The following is a 14724-nucleotide window of genomic DNA, read 5'->3' as shown; positions in this document are numbered from 1 at the left end:
TGTAATCCCAGCACTTTGGGAGGCTGAGGAGGGTGAATCACAAGGTCAAGAGATTGAGACCATCCTGGCCAACATGATGAAACTCTGTCTCTACTAAAAATACAAAAATTAGCCATGTGTGGTGGCGTGCACCTGTAGTCCCAGCTACTTGGGAGGTTGAGGTAGAAGAATCGCTTGAACCCTGGAGATGAAGGCTGCAGGGAGCTGAGATCATACCACTGAACTCTAGCCTGGCAACAGAGTGAAACTCTATATCAAAAAAAAAAAAGTGTTTAAAGGCATTATGATTTCCATCTAAAAACCCAGAAACTAAAGATTTTTACTTTACCAATGTCTTTCTTGTTGGTTATTTCTTTATCTTTGGTACATATGTAGCATGGGAGAGATTTTTTTCAGATGAAATCTAAGAAGGCAGAGGAAAATAGTGTCCTTTGATTTAGGCCTTTAAATAACAAATATGGTAGAGAATTGAAAGTAGTGAGATGTCTTAAATACATATGTAGGCATGTACACAAAGTTGCTATACTCGAGAATTGCTAATATACAACTTTTCAACAGATGAGCCTTTATTTTCAAATTATTCAAATTATAAAATTATTTATCACAGGACATATTGGACTCATTTAAAATGTTATAGCTACAGGGAACTTTACAGGCCACTAACTTCAACAAATTTATTTTATAAACAAACAGGCCTGGAGAAGTTAATTCTCTCAACATAGATTTTCCTTCCTTTCTTTTTTCCTTCCTTCTTTTTTTCTAAGCATTTTTCATATGTTACTAGAAATAGAATTTCCCCTTTAAAAGAAGAAAAAAGACCAACACAGTGCAAAATATGTAGTTTCCTTTGGATTTCAGGGTAATGTTCTGAATAATGAAAATCAGAATGCTTCATAAATTTCAATGCAGTGTCTTCATACATTCATAGCATGCAAGAATTTGAATACTACTTTGGTTGCAGAACTCAGAAAGCCGCATTAGTTTAATTCAATTGCATTTTTATATCATTAATTATTGCCTATCAAGCAAATTTGAGAAGCCCAATGAATCTGTCAAGATTTTTCGAGTCTCTGTATGTGTGAGGAAAATTTTCTTTCTAGGGAACTGTCCAATTAACAATGGGTTTTTTTAAGCCTTTATATAGAAACCTACATTTGAGCTAGTTTTTTAAAATACAAGATTCTTTCCATAGGTCTTTACATTAAATTAATTTTGTGAACTACCATTTATTTAATAGTTTATATTCTAGTTATGAAATTTGTTGAAACTATTTCAAACAATCAGACCCACATTTAAATTCCAAGTTCTTCACTATTCAGTTATTAAAGTATTATTTTTACCATATTTGTAAAATAAATCAGGACATGTATGGGGAGCACACCAATATAATCATATTATTTGTGTATTATTGTATATTTTAAATTTGCATTAACATATAGTTTCTCATTTAATTTTTTCAAAATCTCAGGTATACATTATCACTATTATTTTTATGACTGAAATTTACACAAGTAAGAAATGTGTTTCCTCCGTGTTTCTCCTGTTTTCTTTTTGTATAAATGATACTTGGGTGGATTGAGACTTGTTGAGTGTGTAGCAGCCATCCTAGCTCTTTCCACCAGTGTCTTTATTCAGGCAGTTTCTCAGTTCTAATTTCACTCCTATGTTTATTTGTAGACCCATCTACAAAGTGCACCTGCTTCAAGAAGAACTCCCTAGATCAAATATTAGTCCCCAAAACTAAGTCCCTTTTTTAGTTCTCTATGTAGCAACAACTATCAGCACTACATATTTTAGTAATTAATTATATTTCCCCACTAACATTGTAATGGCCTCCAGATGTCTTTTGCACTCAACAATTGTTTGAATAGACAATTTTATATCACTCTGTAGGAATAAAACAGCATTGCCTTTTTATCACATTGAGCCCTAAATATGTATATTTACATACTGGAGGCACTTAATAAATATCCATATGTAACTTCTCTTGTAGCATCACAGAACATTTACTTTTAGGGAGAGGAAGAGCCTTTGAGTGAGAAGCCCACACACAATAGGAATGCTGGTGCCTGAGAGTGGTGGCCCCATAGAAAGGTACTCACTAGGATTAATGCTGTGATTTAAAATATTGTCCAACAGCATAGTAAACACAGTTTTAGCACCAAACGGAAAATCACAAGTACAATATGGTTAGAACCAAGGGTGTAGGCAGTGGAGTAGATAAAGAATGTCTCAGCACTTAGTTCTTTGGCTACTGTTGCCTTTCACTGTTCTGAGAAAAAGAAGGCAGCTATTAGTTTTGACAAAGCAATTATACCAAGACACAGATGCAGAGAGCTGACCTGACACTTGCCCCTGGATAGTTGTCATAGGAGCAGGCTGAATAGAGCGGCTATTCAGGCACTGGAGGAAGTTCTGCCCTAAATGCAACACATTTAAACATTAATATACAAGTGTGTATATGATTTCTTAGTAGTGGTGGCCATCTTTCTCCTTTATTGGTTTCTGATCTAATTTTTAAGTACTCATTTCTTAGGAAATCTCTGCTTAAAGATAACAATAATTGCGTGCCCCTGAAAGACTAGCTGCACCATCCACCAGAAGTAGATACCGTGTATCTAGGGTACTGTTCCATAGGGAGAAGATACTTTTGTCACATAGTATTACTAACAAAAGAAAGGTTTAGGTACTGTTAACTGGCTGTAGCTTTTTAAAAAGCTACATATACTGTGTCCACACTAAGTAAATAATTTTTGTTCTTATTTACTTTTTGCTTGTAAATATATACATATACCTCTATATGTCCTATACACAGAAGAAAACTATTTAAAGTGATGTGTAAAAAGATGTAAACATATACAATACATTATATACACATAAAGAAAAGGGTATTTGTCAATACAGTAAAGAAGACTTTGGGTATATTGTTGAGGTAATTATTTGATGTTTTTAAATATTACCTCTATTTTAGTAACCTAAACTTAGCATAAATGTAGAAATGCCTAGTCAAAACTGAAGTTTTAATGACAACACTAAGATATGTATCATTATGAAAAAATATTTTATAATGAGTTACAATGATTAATAATGCATAATATCTAAATACTCAGATAAACTGTTGATATGTATAAAATAGTAAAAATTATGATAATCTAGGGTAATTCTGCCTAAAACCAAAAAAAGGATAAAAAATTTTAATAATATGTATGATCAACAGATAATCTGTATATTCAAAATAATGACCTTATAGAATTTCTAACTCAGTTTCTAGATCATGCCTTGTGAAATTATGAACTAGACATCAGGAAAGAAAGACAAAATATTGCTATATCCAAATCCATGAGGGGATTCTTTGTTTTGTTTTTTCTTTCTCAATCAATATATACTTCCACTTATAGGAGAAATTTTAAAATTGTATTTTAGTAACCTAAGTTTAGGTCACTAAAAAATTGTAAAAAATCTAATAGTTTGAATGTATGAAAGTTGTGCTGCTGACAGGTAAAATACATATAGAATGTGAATAATATGGCTTTTATGCTTAAAGCTTGTGGAAAATGACTATGTTGACTCTACAGTTTTAAAACAATTTCAATAATTACAAAAGAATGCATATATGATAAATTGCACTGGATACATAATAAATTAAATTTGATATTTAGAATCAAAAGTGCATTTTTTATGTTATGAATCAAATCAGAAATTAGGAAAATTTTCTAAAAGATTTGGAAGCACAATTTTGATGCAAGAATATAATCGGCAGATGTGACATATATAAATCTCTTGAAAACATTACACAATGTAGTCAAAAATGGTATAAGCAAAAGGGAATTTATTATCCTGGGTGACTAAAAATTCTAACAGTAGGGCCAGATTTACATATGATTGACTGTCTTATAGATTATGAGTCTTCTCTCAGAGATCCCTTGGTTCTGCTCCATTTTTGTTATTTCTATTCTCAGGCAGATTATTCTCTCCTGGTAGCAGCAAAGGTGCAGCAGCTCCAGCCTTCCATCCTCCCCATATGATTGGGTTACATATTAATCCCTGAAGCAATTGCTGAGGCCAGAGATATGGAAAATGTATAGGTCACATAGTTTGGGAGCCATTGGTAGAGTAAATGCTATAAAACACACGGAATGAGAGTAGGGTAGGAGGATCAGATGCAGTTATGAGAACGTGAAGAGGGATGAATGCTGGAAGGCCAATGAAAAAGTGTTCACTACAGAGGACTGTACTGGCTTTCTAGGCCTGCCATCATAAAGTACCACAAACTCAGTGATTTAAAATAACAGAAATGTATTCTTTTACAATTCTGGAGGTTAGAAGTCCAAAATCAAAGTGAGGGAAGCCATGCTCCCTCAAAACCCCTAGAGGAGGATACTTGTTTGCTGCTTCTGGTAGCCCAGGCATTCCTTGGTTTCTGGCAGCAAAATTCCAATCTCTGTTTCCATCTGTGTCTCTTCTCCTCTTCCTAAAATATTATCAGTTAGTTTGAATTCGGGCTCACCCTAATCCAGTATTGTCTCATCTTAACTAGATTACAACTGCAATGACCCTGTTTTCAATTAAGATCACATTGATTGGTATGAGAGAATAGGACTTCCACATACTTTTGTGGGGGCACAATTCAACCCATAAGAGTATACTGTTTGCACCTTCCACAATTCATGTCCTTCTAACTTCAAAAATATATTCACCTATTCCAATATCCCCAGAGGTCTTAATTCATCCAGCATTAACTCTAAGTCCAATCTCCTCTAAATATATTCAACTCAAAAAGTCCCAAATATTATCTTTAAATCATCTAACTCTAGTGTGGGTAAGACTCTGGATATGGTCCATCCTAGGGCAAATTTTCGCTCCATCTGTACACCTGTGAAACCTGGAAAACAAGTTATCTGCTTCTAAAAGATAGTGATGGGACAGGTATAGAATGGATATTTCCATCCTAAGAGTTAGAAAGGAAAGGGAGAAAATGGATCAAAGTTCCCAAGCAAGTTTAAAACTCAGTTGGGTAAATTCCATTAGTTTTCTAAGACTGAGAATAATTATTTGTGGCTCCATGCTCTGTCTTCCTGTCCCATCTGGCCAGTGGCCCCATCCTCTTGGCCAGCATGGGTAGTGGCCATGACCTCTTGGCCAATGATGTCCAGCTGGCTGCTGGCCTCAACCTCTGGGCTCATTGCTTTGCCCTTGAAATCATTCTTGTTTCATTCAATTCCAACTCTGTCCCTTTTCAGTCCGGGCTGACAGTTTTTCTGCTGGTATACAATTTTCAAAAACTTTGTCAGTCTCCTGTGCATGTCAAGGTAGCCACACTATTAGACATGGGGATTCTTCACACATTCTTCCTGGATAATCTCATCTGTCTTCCTAGAATCTGCTGAAATGGTTGATTGGACCCATAAATCACATACCTAATCTGAAAAACACCTGTTTTCAGAGCATACCATCTGAAAAATTTTCCAAATCATCAGGTGCTGGTTCCTTGGTGTAAGTAAATTGAATCCATAACATGGGCTAACTCCAGCTTTTACACTGCACTTTTTGAAGAATGCATGTGTGGCTTTATGCTCATTAGCTACACTTAATAAGAATTTACCAGCAGAAGTATTGAAGACACAGAATTTACCAGCAGAAGTATTGAAGGCAGCAGAAGTATTGGCAGCACAGTATTTACAGATGCAAAGTATGTAACTACCACCAACTATCTTTAAGGGAAAACTACTTATAATTTATTTTAGAGTTTTATTTATTTGAATATTTGAAGTACAGCCATTACATTCATTTTTAAAATTTTAAGTTGCATGAATTTTATTATCAGGAGACTGGAATAGATTGATCTCTCCTTCTGTCTCTGTCTCTTTCTCATCTTCCCTCTCTCCTTCCCTCTGTCTGTGTCCCTCACACATAGTATAGAAAAACTCTTACACACAATATAGAAAAGCTCTTATAAAATTTTATATCAAAATATGAAGAAATTTCAGTCATCTAAAATCAATGATAGATGTGCAGAGCATAAGTATTGGAGTTGTCATTTAAAAAGAATAAGGTGAAACATGAACCAATGGGTACATGACTGCTCTTTCATGAATGTGGAAAATACATGCAGTCCATCATGTCATTATTGTTTCAAAGGTAAAAAGTTTTTCTCTCTCTCTCTCTCTCTCTGTCTCTCTCTCTCTCACACACACACACACACACACACACACACACACACACAAACCCCATTTTAAAATGCTTTTAATAATTTTTCTTAAATATTTTGCTTAGTTGTAATCATAGTAATTATTCAGTTTAAGATGTGAATGCAATAGATTTAAAAGTGCTTTGTCTACATTAGAGGCAAAGCTGTTACCCAGTGATTCACACATACATACCCTGTACATATATATCCTCTAATTGGAGCCTCCTGAAGTTACACTGTAAATAGGCACTTCTTAATGATGATGATGAAACCAGTTACTGAGGAGCTGCTTCTTGAAAAGTACTGTCATTCATAGCTGTAAAGTACTAAACAAGCCTTAAATTATATCTTCTGTTCTAAAGTCAAACTAAAAGTAATCTATACATGTCTTTTGTTTATTTAGCCTATTGCTTTCATCGAAATATGAAAGCACTTCAAATATTCAGCAGTGACTTACGCGTTATGGAAGCAACCACTCAAGGCAGGGTTTCTGAAAAGTTATAAGCATGTTAGCATCAATGCAAGCCCAGCAGCAACTGAGCTCTAGCCCTGTACAAGGTGCAGGGGATAAACACCAGGGCTGCCTGGGTTCAAATTCCTTCCCTGTCTTTACCTGAGCTCTCCACTCATGAGGAGGAAAGGGCATGCATCTTTGTCTTTGTGACACATCAAGGTTCCTTGTTTTTTGAAGCTCAGATGTGTAAAAAATGCTGTGGATGCTATTATATCAAGAAACTCAAGAGTGCCTGGGGCTGTGCTATAGCAATGGCAACAGGGTCCAATCCAAAGATGGCATGCTCATTAGGGCTTACAAATATTTCCAGTAATCATGTACCCCTGATTTGAGACAAATGACTTACTTCAATAAGTCCTAAAAAACACTGCTCCAGTATTTTGCAAAAATAAAATACAAAAAAATAAATATATATTTAATCATTTATTTATTAGTAATTTATATATAGATTACCAATATATAGACACTAATCTCTCTCTATATATATTATATATACACATATATATATTATATATACACATATATAATATATATATATATAACTAATCTGTCTATTTATAGGGTAGTAGATGGCAAAAGTGTTTTATTTGGCCTGAACATTGTTGCAAAATGTTACATTTGAATGACTTCATATAGGCACATGCTCTTGAATTTAGCACTGTCTTCATAACTTCCTATTGTTCAATAGTTAGAGCTCTTTACTTTTGCTTGGTCCCTATGGGGAGTTGAGTTTGACAGGAATTTCGATTCACCTAGTTTTAGGCAAGTATTTTTTATCACCCAAACATACGTGCCAAAATTTTTGCATTAAAAATTAAAAGATTTTCTAATTCTTCAGAAAAGTATTTGGATGAAAAATAAGTTAGTCTATAGATGGTTTACTTCTTCTAATGGCACAAATGCACAGATACTGCTTCCTTTACACATTTATTTAGTAGAATAGAAAATTATGATAAAATAGGAATAAGAATTCTATTTAAATTTGATACTTACCTTTTCTATATCTTAGCATGGGTGAATGTGTGGTTTTGCCCTTGAGAGGATACTTGCTATATTATAAATAACATATATATCAGTAAGAATATATTAATAATATATGAATATACATAAGTAAGAGTATATGAATATAAGTCCAACTCATGCTGAATGATGAACCTCGTCTTTAACCAACCACAGAATGAAGGTTTACTTCCTTTTTAAAATTTCAGTATTTTGTGTGATTCCTATGAGCTGCTTTGAAAACAGCAGCCTTGCTCTGTGTAGAACATGAAAGATGAACAATTGAGCAGATTTATCTTCCTCTTTGCATGAGTCTATCAGTATTCATTTTGAACTGAGCTGTCTGTCATTCTGGACAAGTCCCAAGGGAAGATAAGCCTTTGGGTCCAAAATATTAATAGGTAAACACAGTATTCATGTTTTGCCATAGCAAAGATATGTTTAATTTGAAAATGGGGCCAGAGTCCCTAAACCTCCTTCAACAAGTCCTAAAAAGCACTGCTTCAGTATTGTGCAAAAATAAAATACATAAAAATAAATAAAAGAATAAGATATTTGGACAACAACAACAATAAAATAAAACCATTTAAAATGAAGAATGCCTGGGATTAAGTGTTCTAAAAACCCACAGCCCATAAAGCAGGTGAAGCAGGAGTGAGAAAACCCAGTAAGGAAAAAACAGCTTCAGTAAGCAATCCCAAAAAGGTGTGTATTTTAGAACAAGGTTCTTATTTAAAAATTAGCCTTCTGGCTGGGTGCAGTGCCTCACACTTGTAATCCCATCACCTTGGGAGGCTAAGGTGGAAGGATTGCTTGAACCAGGAGTTTGAGACAAGACTGGGCAAAATAGCAAGACCTCATCTCTACTAAACATTAAAATAATTTTAAAAAGCTAGACATAATGGCATGCAACTGTAGTCCAAGCTACTGGAAAGACTGAGGAGTGAGGATTGTTGAGCCCAGGAATTCAAGCTTGCAGTGAGCTAGGATGGCACCACTGCACTCCAACAAGGGCAACAGTGAGACCCTGTCTTAAAACAGGGTCTTAATTTTTTAACACCCTGTCTTAAAAAATTAATTAATTGGCCAAGCGCAGTGGCTCCTGTCTGTAATCCCAGCACTTTGGGAGGTCAAGGCAGGAGGACCGTGAGGTCAAGAGATCAAGACCATCCTGGCCAACATGGTGTCTCTACTACAAATACAATAATTAGCTGGGCATGGTGGCATGCCCCTGTAGTCTCAGCTACTCCAGAGGCTGAGGCAGGAGAATCATTTCAACCTGGGAGGCAGAGGTTGCAGTGAGCCAAGATCACCCCACTGCACTCCAGCCTGGTGACAGAGCAAGACTCTGTCTCAACATAATAATGAATAAACTAATTAATTAAAATTAGCCTTCTATAGAAAGAGTTTAAGAGGATCATGTTGGATTTTGTTTTATATACACTACCTATATAGCGTTTTACTCTACACTACTCGAAAAGCTTTATAGAAATTAATATTATTCCATTTATAGGTATTCTTCAGGGAAGATCTGGACCCTTTCATCCACCCAAACACACCAGGATAAAAGGAGTGGGTAGTGCTGGGCCCAAATTTTACTGCAACTCTGCACAAGCTGCTGACCAGTATTACAGCGTACTTGCCCACAGTTCACAGATCTACACATAGGCCTGTGCCCCATCATTTCTTTTGCAAGAGTTCACAAAAGGCAAAGGAGGAGGAAAGAAAGTTATACTTCATTTGCATAATCTGGGCTCCTAGTAATTAAAAATTGTTAATCACCTTTCTGATAGTTGTACTAAAATTAAAAAAAAGCTTATCAGTAAATCCAGCCTTCTGCATAGTGCCTGGGTTAAAACAGAACAAATCCCGTCAAAGAGAAGTTTTCAAGTAAAGATAATGCTGAATTCATGGAGAAATAGTCTATGTAGTTCCATTGTTTTTCACTTTGATTGATTTTATTTTATTTTAATGGCTATTTTAGAATAAAAATACCCTATCCTCTCTAATTGAATGTTTGTACATTAAACTACACTTTAGGACAAACAGTAAATTTTAGAAGATTAAAAAGCAAGTTTGAATGTTTGCATATGAACATCTGAAGTTATACCTAAAAATAGATACATTTAGTACTAGGCATGTCTAAAGAATCTTTATATTTAGCAATTATTATATGAAGTTTTGTTTACTGGGAAAACATATGAAAATTGTACATGTTTAATTTGAATATTGGCACAAATTTTACATTAAAATAAAAAAGTATTGAATAATTAAAACTGTATAATCAGACTTTTTTTTTCATTTTTGCCATTTAGTTTCTTAATTGCCTAACAGCATTAATTTATACTTGTGGTACACTGAGTAAGAGTTGCTTTGGATACCATTTTCCTTCAACCTATCTTAGCCACCTATAAAAGAGTTCCCAGCTGACTATGACAGAGTAAGCCTGATAAAGATTATTCCCTGATGGTGAAAGGCTGGAATTGCAACCCTGGAGGCTAGAGTTACCTGCTTGTTATCTTCAAGTCAAATAGGAGTGCACAAATATTAAGTGCTTCCTATATCAAGCCATTATGTGGAACATGAAAGATGAATTTAATTGTTTATTTAGAACTCATAAAACATAGGGAGTCATTCTAGAACTTGGAATAGGGCAGGAAACTGACACTAACTTTCCCCAATCAGAAAATAGAAGCATACAAAAAAATTGAAAAATGTTTACTCTATCACTCTTTCACTGTCTTTAAAAATGGCTAATCTTACTCTACTGCATCTTTAACCTTCAAAGTGCAGTCACTTAGTGTTGTTAGAAAAACCATAGCTTTAGGAGTCACTTAGCCACCTCCCCCACTGCTGTGCACTCTGTCTGTACTGGATAACGCTGGAACTCAATCCATGTGACTCTGATTCCTCCTTTGCAATTTGGGAATCATTTTTATGTCATAGAATTGTGAAAACTAAATGAAATCATGTATACATCACATATAACCCATTGCACGACTCAGAGAAAGCACCAAGGAGAAATTGACTTTGTTAGCTGGTTCTCAGGAGAGAGAACTTCAAGGAGCACTCTGCTAATTCCAAACATCCTTTATTGAAATTTCTTTATTTCTGTTGTCCTGTAATATCCACCCTTTTGCTATATTCTACGCTGTTTTATGACACAAAATAAGTCTATCTCCTCTTTCATAAGACAGTTCTTCGTATATTTAAATACGTTATTAGAAGCCATATATGTCTCCTTCTCCACTCTTATAAAGGATGAGCAGTTCATGCCTCTAGCAGAGCAGTCCCTCTCCTTATATACTACATCCTGTCACCTCTCACCTCTTCCAGCAATTCTCCCTGCTCTCTCTCGTCTAGGACCATTTTTCCTCTTTACACTGGATTCTTCCCATCAGCATGCTTACATACTATTCTCCTACCACAACCAAAGGAAAGCAAACAAACCAAAAAGCAAAAATTAAAAAAATATATATTTCCACCTTCCCTTAGTTTCCACACTTCTCTTTCCCTTTACAACTATAGTCCTTAAAAATGTTGTCTTAGGTGACTGTTCCCTAATTCTCTCCTTTGATTTTGTCCTGGACCTAGTCAGGTTTTGCTATCACCCATCACCGAAGTTATTTCCTTAAAAATCCAGTGATGACTTCCACTTTTCTATATCCAATAGTCTGTTTTTTAGTTCTTGTCTTACTTGCACTATCAGGGGAATTTGCCACAGTTGATTACTTTGTCCTCCTTGAGAATTTATGCTGCAATTCACTTTTAAAACAACATATCTTCCTACTTCCTTGCAGCTCCATCTTACTTGCCTATGCTGATTTCTCCTTGACCTCTAATTCTAAAATTTAGAGTGCTCCAATCTTTAGACCTTTTCTCTTTTCTCCTGTAGTCTCACCACTTTCAATACCATGTGTAATGTGATGACTCACAAATTGATATGCCCAGCCAGGACTTCTCCCTGAATTCCAGATCCACATATCCAACCACTTTCTCAGCATGTGCTCTTGGATGCATGTTAAACAGAGTGAACATAATATGTACAAAACAGACCACAACATCAAACCCAGCCCAGTTAATGTCCTTCATTCTTACAGGTGGCCTGGCTAGAATCCTTGGGGTTATCATCAACTCCCCCTTCATTTCACGTATCAATCCTTTGACACTACCACAAAATATGTTCAGAATTCAATCTGTCTGTGCTACTCCCACCCCTTGTCCTTTTCCAAGCTATTATCATGGCTCATCTGAATTATTACATGACTTCCTAGCCATCCTCCTCTTCCTCTTATCCCTCATTTAGTCTGTTCTTTATATGCAGCCAGAATGATCTTGTTAAAACATGTCAGTTTATGTCACTATTTGATTGAAACCTTCCAGTGGCTTTCAATCCTATTCAGAGAAAACTTCAAAATCTTTAGTAGGCTCTAAAAGACTGCACTTAGACTGGCTTCGTGTCCTATAATCTCCCACCACACAGACATCCTTGCAGTGTTTGACACAGTGGCTCTGATCCTGTCTCAGAGCCTTTGCACTTGTTCCTTCCACTGAGAATGCTATCCCTGCCCCAGCATTCAAGTGGCTTGCTCCTTCACTTCCTTCTTTACTCAAAAACCACCTTTTCAGTGTGGTCTTTCCTGGCCACCCCGTTTAAAATGCCAAATCCTTCTCCCCGAAATTTTATATCCTTCTTTCATGCTTTTCATTTCTTTTTGGTGCTATTTACTGTTCTATAAAATGCACATTTTAAATATTTTCTTTGTAAATAAACATTTACTTCTGCACTAGAAGACAAACCTCTGAGAAAAGACATTTTGTGTTATGTTTATTCTCTACACTGGGATGTTACCAAGCACACAGTGGGATTACATAAATATATGTAGAATAAATGAATGACCATTACCCATTTGTCTTCTCTTTGCTAGTTAAAAACCTCAAAGGGTAATGCTGATTCATTTATTCACATTATTAAGTTTTGTGATCTTCCAGGAACCTGGTTGTTTCACATACACTGGTTTAGTTCATTATGTGTCTCACACACAGTATGGCACCCAAGAAGCCTTTGGCTTGCTCAGTATGGCAGAGTAGTGAAGTCTTCAAACTCTGGAGTGCAAATTCACAGGTTTAGATTTCAGTTTCTATGCATATAGCTGTGTGACCCAGGATAAGCCACTCAGCAGTCTTTTGTTCCTTTGTTTATCAATCTATGAAATAAGAGTTTAATATTGATAGGGATGTTGTGTGGATTCAGATAATCTGACCATCAGCATAGTTTCTGACATAGAGAAAATGTTCAATTAATATTACTCTCTTCTACTAGGTGTGATATACTTTTATTGATGTGACCTAAGATGACATTATATTTGTTTTGCCTAATTCATCTATGCATTAGACGTATGCAATCATAACTCTTGTTAGACTAAAATCAATTATAATTAATTGCAAAGGTGTTGTCTGTTTTTCCTGCTAACATGAAAGCTCAAGGGAAGCAGGAATTTTTTCTCTATTATTCTTCAAAAACTACAGTGTCTTGCTCATTATATGTGTTCAATAATTATTTAAATAAATATTTTATTTCATTATATCTCTATTTTTTAAGGATACTAAAGTTAGGCTATTTATTACTCACTTTGTGTGTATAGATAAACTTCTATACTTAAGTGTTAGGCTATATTTTAGGCCTATTAAATTTATCTTGGGAAATATCAGCCTGTAATGAAATTGTTCAAATTCTCTTTCCATTAACTTTACATGTTGTTTAGTCTTTCCTTTCCCGCTTCATATCGCTGTTTCTTCGTAACACACAATTGTTCAGTACTCTACAGATATATTATCTGTCTCATTAATTTAAATATTGAGTAACAAAGGGGTTAGGGCTTAGGCCTATGACATGACATACAAAACCTTTTTTCTGGTTAGATTAATCCATTCATCAGTGTTTGGATATTGTTATTCCATTAGATGTGAACCATCCTAATGGTACTGTATTTCAGTACACACTTTTCTATTTTGTCAAATGCTTTGTTCTACTTCTAGAAAATCACAATAACCCACCTTTGTAATAGTCAGTCCCATCACAAAGAAAATGAGGTAAGTTTAGCATGTGTTATTTCTCAATACTTTTAGCCCATATTAAAAGGTTTAATGAGTTATGTTTCCATCATGATAGAAAAAAATGCAATCTTTCTGTTTACATATTTTAGTTGATCTTTTTCTATCAAAGATTTCAGTTGGAGTTTACCATCTCACATTTTAAAAGCATTTAAATGTCACAAAGCTGAAATTTAAAGGTACAAGTAAAAACTTAATGTAACTGTTCCAATTCTATATTATATTACAAAATTTGTCCTACCTATAATTTCATACATATATTAAAGTTTTAAAATGTACATGCCTTTTGATATGGAAAATTGAATCCTTGAATTTATCTGTACTTCCTTCCAAAATGCTACCAAAATGACTGTAAGTGGATATATAATGTTTAGATTTACGAAGAGATAGAGAATGAGGAAGGACTCAGAAAGGATGAGCTATTCCAACTCATTTTTGAAAAATGAAAATCTGCCCCCTGACTGACTATAGGGTGGCACCAATAAGAAGCTACTCGGAAAGTCTAAGAACTGAAGGCACCACACATTATAGAAAATAGATTTATACACATATGAAAATAGGAGAATTGACTAAAGTGTATCTAACAAGTTATTAGACCCAGGTCCCATACCCAATTCGGTATTGCCAGGAGATATTCTTTTCCTAACCAAGTAGGGAATGGAGAGTTCATTCTGCAGTGAAATAGAGGCAAAAAGTTCTAAACTCAGGATATCAGAAACAGGAATAGCAGGAAAATATGCTAAAAATGGGCCGAAGAAATTCAATTATTCAAACTGAAAGCTATACATCTCTGCTGCAGGCCTTTTTTCAGTTATTAGCCTCAAGTATGGAGACAGTCTGATTATGTCCTCCATTCAGAAGGCGAGACTTGTTCCTCTCAAAACAAAGAAGCTGGAAGGGGGAGATTATA

At 35.1% G+C, this 14724-nt stretch overlaps 1 protein-coding gene across 18 annotated transcripts in view; it reads left to right on the top strand.

Moving 5' to 3' along the window:
* NOL4 (nucleolar protein 4) overlaps window positions 1–14724 on the top strand; it is a 380536-nt gene that overhangs the window by 315638 nt on the left and 50174 nt on the right. For 2 of the 18 annotated variants that reach the window (XM_078346924.1, XM_008979670.6), the window contains one exon: window positions 9214–9967. The exons of the other annotated variants lie outside the window; for them this stretch is intronic. In XM_078346924.1, the coding sequence (XP_078203050.1) occupies window positions 9214–9267 (54 nt within the window). In that variant the 3' untranslated portion in view covers window positions 9268–9967. Of the gene's footprint in view, window positions 1–9213; window positions 9968–14724 lie in introns of those variants that run through there. 18 annotated transcript variants of the gene reach the window in all.

This window comes from Callithrix jacchus, chromosome 13 (assembly GCF_049354715.1).
Source record: "Callithrix jacchus isolate 240 chromosome 13, calJac240_pri, whole genome shotgun sequence".
NCBI lineage: Eukaryota > Metazoa > Chordata > Mammalia > Primates > Cebidae > Callithrix > Callithrix jacchus.
Note: the sequence above shows the minus strand (reverse complement) of the source record. Positions and strands in the feature narration are given on the sequence as shown.